At 36.1% G+C, this 6564-nt stretch overlaps 1 protein-coding gene across 1 annotated transcript in view; it reads left to right on the forward strand.

Annotated features, from left to right (window-relative positions):
* Positions 1 to 4696, forward strand: part of MYOM2 (myomesin 2) — a 224338-nt gene extending 219642 nt beyond the window's left edge. The window contains exon 37 of the mRNA XM_082249653.1: positions 3372 to 4696. Coding sequence (XP_082105779.1) covers positions 3372 to 3749 — 378 coding nt within the window. The 3' untranslated portion in view covers positions 3750 to 4696. The remainder of the gene's footprint in view (positions 1 to 3371) is intronic.
* Positions 4697 to 6564: the final 1868 nt, after the last annotated feature.

A 6564-nucleotide genomic window follows, 5' to 3' on the forward strand; every position in this document is an offset into this window, starting at 1 on the left:
AGTTCAAGGGGGCCGAATACTTTCGCAAGGCACTGTATCTATCTATCTATATATATATATATATATATATGCAGTATCTCACAAAAGTGAGTACACCCCTTACATTTTTGTAAATACTCTATTATATCTTTTCATGTGACAACACTTGAAGAATTTACACTTTGCTTCTATGTAAAGTAGTGAGTGTACAGCTTGTAAAACAGTGTAAATTTGCTGTCCCCTCAAAATAACTCAACAAACAGCCATTAATGTGTAAACCGCTGACAACAAAAGTGAGTACACCCCAAGTGAAAATGTCCTACTTGGGCCCAATTAGCCATTTTCCCTCCATGGTGTCATGTGACTTGTTAGTGTTTCAAGGTTTTAGGTGTGAATGGGGAGTAGGTGTGTTAAATTTGGTGTTATCGCCTCTCAATCTCTCATACTGGTCCCTGGAAGTTCAATATTTTCACTTAGGGGTGTACTCACTTTTGTTGCTAGCGGTTTAGATATTAATGGCTATGTGTTTTTTAGGGGACAGCAAATTTACACTGTTATACAAGCTGTACACTCACTCTAAAATTTTTCTTGGCAGCAAAGTGTAGCAAGGGAGGGTCTGTTTTATTTGAAGTAGTGCAAGACTTACTTTTAAATTATTTTGTACAATATATTGCCTTAAGGGGATTCTTGTAAGCATTCATAAAAGCTTTAAAGATACCAGCCGAGGCTTATTATACAATGTTAAAGAACATTGAACCTTTTGGTATTAACAAAGACAGAGCTAGAAAGAAATGCATTAAAATGAAATGTCTGTAAGCTACAGAAAGGAACAAAATATTAAACCAGCACACAAAACACTCACAAACTCCAAAATTTTTCCTACTGTTATTAAGATGCTAAATAAATACTTTTATTTTAGACTTGCACATTGTTCAGCATTAAGCAAAAGTGAAAACAATCATGCACTCTTGAATGATAAATATGCATGAAAACATACAGAATGGACTATCTACAATTTAAAGAGATCATACCTAAAATTAAAAACTGAATTCAAAACCAACCATGTACCACCAATTCCATTTTTTTAAGGTGTTAAGATTGAAAGAGGAAAATAACTTAAAAAAATAAATGCAGAACCGATCCATTCATTTTATCTATGTAAAGACATTTACCGCAATGCGTTGGTCAGGGTTTTTATTTGTTCAACTTTGTGCACGTATTTAAGTGGAACAAATGCTATTTAATATTGTCCCATATGAGAGCTCATCAAAGGCAAATAGGCTGTTTACTTTGCAAGGTAAGTTGCACTTTGCAAGAACATTTGCCAGAGTTTAGTGAATGAGGTGAAGCTCTACTGACTTCCATTATCCAATCATGTGCAAGAAAAAAATGCTGTTCTACTTTCATTTTCCTTGCACAAGATTGGATATTCTTTGGAAAGTGAAGCTTTGCCACATTTACTGGGGCAAATATCCTTGCAAAGTTCAACTTTTCCTACAAAGTGAACCTATTTGCCTTTAGTAAATCAACCCCAGAGAGATGACAAAGGTTAGAACTTCTTATAGGTTTTATTGGTTTCTCTCTTCCCAATAAGGAGCCTTCTCTCTCAGTGCTTGTTATGGCATCCAACCTGCAGGAAAATAAGCAGAAATCTTCCTAATAGACACACAGACAGCAGTAAAAAACATGAAAGAGGACCAAATGTGTCTATGACATAGTAGTGACTAATTATTTGATGCAAAGAGCCGAGGATGTGGGCAAACCCAGCTGGCATAGATGTATAATGTGGGCTTTTTGTTTTTATTGGGGAGATTTCCCTTACTGTATTACAGGGACTTCAATAAAAACCTTGTAGAGTTTCTAAACTTTAGCTATATCATAAAAAATAAAATATCTTGACTGGGGTGTTACCAGTTGTCTGCTTTATGAGCTTCTACATCTACCTATATGCAACTTGGTAAATGAGGTTTGGACATTTGAGCTTGGAACACAACAACAGAACAGGAGGAAACTATTAAGCATACTATACCATATTATTAAGTACAAAAACAGTAAAATAAACAGGACATATAACAAGCATAGATACGTGTCAAGATACATCCTAATGAGTACAAGTAAATTACATGTGGGGGACCCAGTCTGGTCATAAAAGACTCCACTTCCCCTCAAGTGTCTGGACTAACATGGAGCTAGCTTACACAGTGTGGCACTAATTGGTAGGCTTTTTTTTTTTTTTTTTACTAAGATAATCAAATTAGACTAGACCTTTGAGGATTGGGTACTTTCAAATACTCTCTGTTACCATAACCTCACTCCTTTTCTTGCAAAATGTCATATGTGCTAATTGTCCAGAATTTTGGAAGAACAATGAAAATGCACAGTTGTTACAGGGCTTCTTCAGGTAGATTTATGTTTATGTAAACAAAAGAAGCCTTTTAAACTGTTATCTGGAGACAAAGGACAATATAAAGAATTGTAAATCCATACAGTAAGAGCAATGTCATATTACAACAGTATAGCTCTTTGGTATTGGGTCCTGAGCTATAGAGATATCTGGTCATCAATCAGAGTGATTACATTTATTGTAGTGACATCACCTTTATGCCCATGGCTCTATTTTTCTTGCAGGTAGATGGACTTTTTTTTTTCTTTTTCCTCTCCCACAGATTTGATCCATAACATAATATGTTATTAAGGTGTTTAAATCTAAATGCTCTCTCTGCTCACGAAAAACACCTTTCCTCTTAAGTATAATCCATTTTTCTCTGTAGGAAGTTCAGCATAGCAGTGCTTTCACTTCATGAACTGTTGTGACAGTACTGGCTTCTTTTTGCTAGGTGCTGGATGCCAGGATACAAAGGATAGTCAAAACCTAGACATTAGATAGTCAAACCTAGACATTAATCAAGGTGACTATCCTAGACCTGTAGTTTGAGACAACACGAATATGGGGGAGGTGCCCCCCCGGTTCTTCCACTAAACCTTGTTGAATAGATCAAGTGTGCAAATCTGTAAAATCCTAAAATTAAGTACCCTCCAGCTTCCAGGTTACATTATGTTTTGTATAGCCTTTTGGTAAAAGTGTTAATCGCATATAAGCTCACTGGATTTACCATCTTATTCACTAATTTTTCTATGTACATATTAATTATATGTCAGAGTTGTTTTAATCTAGTATATGGAACCATAGATTTGACATTTTAAATATAATTGCCAGATCCTTGTTTATGATTGCCCGATGGACATCTTGGTGCTAGTACCATTGAACTATATTTAGTCTCAACAACTTAAATTCTATGGCAGCTATATGTAGTTTATCTGTGTATTTTTATGTGTATATGTTCATGTTACCATATTCATAATAATAATAATACAATGTTGTTGCTTTTCAGACATTGAGTCTTACTTGCACAGTCTTTGGAAACCCTGATCCAGAAGTGACTTGGCTGAAGAATGACAGGGATCTGGAGATAACTGACCATTTTCTATCCACTCTTGAACAAGGAAAGTTTGCCAACCTCACGATAAAAGATGTGACCTCAGAGGACTCTGGAAAATATGGAATTAATGTTAGAAACAAGTACGGTGGCGAAACAGTGGATATTACTGTAAGTGTATACAAACATGGTGAAGAAATACCAGAAGTAAAACCTACTCAGATGTCTAAACCTGCACATGCACCTGCACCTGCTCCTGCACCCGCACCCGCTCCCGCTCCCGAGAAAGCTAAGCCAGCGGCCCCCAGAGCAGGAAGGACAACCAGAAAGTAAATCTGTGAGAATACACTAGATCAAAGTATATCCACCTGGTTGACAGCATTAGCTTTGCTACATGTTTATAATGCAGACCTGCTGGCTTTGTGCTCTTGTAATGTTCTACTTTTTAAAATAAAGCTATAATCGCTGTGGAGAAAAGTAACAATGTTAAAAAGACCATATATATACTAGTGCAGAACTTCAATTAAATTCTTAAATCTTTTGGATTAGATTAAAGCCTTTAAAACAGGTCTACTTAATAAACCAAAGGTCTCTTTGTCTGAACGTTAGACAACTGTAACTTGCAATAGATTAATATCCCCAAATCCAAGTTAATGACATATTTGGCTTCTAATAACATTTTTATTTTTATAAGACATGACATACATTTCGGTTGCCAAAATGCTACCAGTATGATTCATTAAGTCATAATAGCAAGCTTCACATGCCCTGATGCTATTTGCCATTGAATTACACAGTTGGCAGGAAATAAATCCTGACCCTCTGGAGGTAGTTTAAAAGTTTTGTAGTTTACTGATATTAACAGTCCAGCAAGAGAAAAACAAGCGTCAACTTAATTGCAGTTTTGTCTACGAGAAAACTTTATAATCTTCTCCTCAGCCACCCAATGTGTATGTTCTCAAAGAGGATTTAATTCAAAGGTTTAATTTATTCTTATCTGGTCTTAGTTTAATATAAAGCAGTGAAAAGCAACACACAGCTTCCATGGAGTTTGAAAACAAGCATAGCCCATAGCTAAGCTTACCAGATGTGTTATTGTCATATCAACCAGTACAAATATCAGATTATGTCTATGTATGCATCATTGGAAATTAAACATTTCCCTGTAATGCAGTGTCACTTGGCCATATTGGAATCACCTAATGTTGTTTTCCTTGCTTTGTGCTAATAAACTTAAATAGACACCTGTGCCTTTTCTGCATTAAATCACTTTTATTTTCCTTGTCTTGTCCTTTTATCACTCATGCATGCTAATTTTCTACTTTGCACATCTATTGGGCACCCTTACTATGCACTTTACTTAAAAATGATCTCCTACTTTTTATGACTTGAAGGGCTGCTACACCAGAAATCAAAATAATGATATTATGAGCATTAGAGCTACTGCTAGCATTCACACTTACACATGTAAATGTTCCAATATCAGAAGCTGAATTATTTTGCCTTTATGTATCTGTGCTGTGCTGATTCTTGCTTTTTATTAGATTCCAGTGGATGCAAAGAAAGAAAAAAAGGAAATTCTCAGCTGATAGTGTTCTACTGAGGGATAACAAAACAGGGTATCCACTGGTGTTGGAAAACACTTTGGTTTTATATTATCTTATTTTTATTCTCTCCTAAGTCCTAAAGGATAAGTTCACTTTTCTAAAGACAATAGCAGGTAGAAAAAAAATGTGCATTTATTATTTTTTATTAGGAGCATGTAAAGCATTGCACCCACGATCAGCAGATTGAAGGTGCAATCTCAGGCTCCTGCAGACTGTCTGTTGTATGCGCAGGCAGTTACTGAATGGCAGGAATACATAATGAACTACTAGTACTAGAGTGCTCACCAGCACCCTGAGAACTAAAAGCCATCAGCCACAAAGGCTATCGGTAGTTGTAGTTCTTTCAGTCACAGAACTCTGTGAATGAATAATGCTGTGTTCTTTTCAAATTGTGACAACGGGTGTGGGAAGTAAATCTCTGGCCCAGTGTCACAATTAGAAGGGGGATTGAGGAGAAGCTGCAGGTGGAACGGGTGGAACATAAAATCTATGCCTGAAGATGAATTTATTCAATAAGGGGTAGTTCCATTCTTCATTTCAGCAAAATACTGATATTTTAACCCTTTATGACAGCAATACATAGGTGTGTGTAGCAGCAGAGTAGGTGGGTCTTAATGCCCACCTGCCCCACATATGAATTGCTGTGTTGTTCTGGGGTGTGTTCCTTCAGCTTTCCCAGAACTATGACCAAGCTATTATCGACAACCCATAGTAAACTACCAACGATGGGGATTGGTTCTTGATGACAACAGTACTGTGCAGCCAGAGCTCCGAGATCGGGAACCCCTCCGATTGACCCAGGGTGTCATGGCCCACTTAAAGAACTGCCACCTATTGTCAGCAATAGGTAAATTATTTTTATTTTACTCAATAAAAATGTTATTCCTTATGTGATTAATATTTCAGGGAAGGTATCTATTTTACAAATAGTGACTTCTCTGTTTTATGAAGCTTTATAAAAAAACTTCATAGAGTATACATAAATGTTATCTGTATACTGTATTCAAGTAGTATAGTCTAGAGAGAGAGATCTATCTATTTTTTTTTTTTTTAAATACCTGAAATAATTATCTAGAGACTTTCAAACGATTCTTGGTTGGTAATACATGCTTAGGTATTATTCTATGCAGATCAGGCCTGGTGATCTCTTACTCTACAATTACAGATATGTACAAGGTTGAAAAGTTGCTAGTATTGCCAACAATGGTCTCCTGCCAATTTTTGCCCATACATGAAATATCACATGCGCTACCATATCTTGTGACGGTATCTGTCTTTGAACAGCAGCGTAAACCTTCCTACTCCCCATTGTGTGCAGTCCTCTGCTGCAGTTTTATATGCACTTACATTTGGTAGGGGAAATAAAACTGTGTACTACTTAGTTTAACTGATTTCTTACCAACCTGTAATACTCTTTCATTAGCAGGCTATTTTTCAGATTTCTGTGCTGTGATAGTTTGACCAACAATTACTTGTGCTTGCAATATTCTATTAAAAATATTTTGTACCATTTTTTGTAGAGAGATAGAGCTTTTTTTTTT

Source organism: Pelophylax lessonae, assembly GCF_965119305.1.
Source record: "Pelophylax lessonae genome assembly, chromosome: 3".
Lineage (NCBI taxonomy): Eukaryota > Metazoa > Chordata > Amphibia > Anura > Ranidae > Pelophylax > Pelophylax lessonae.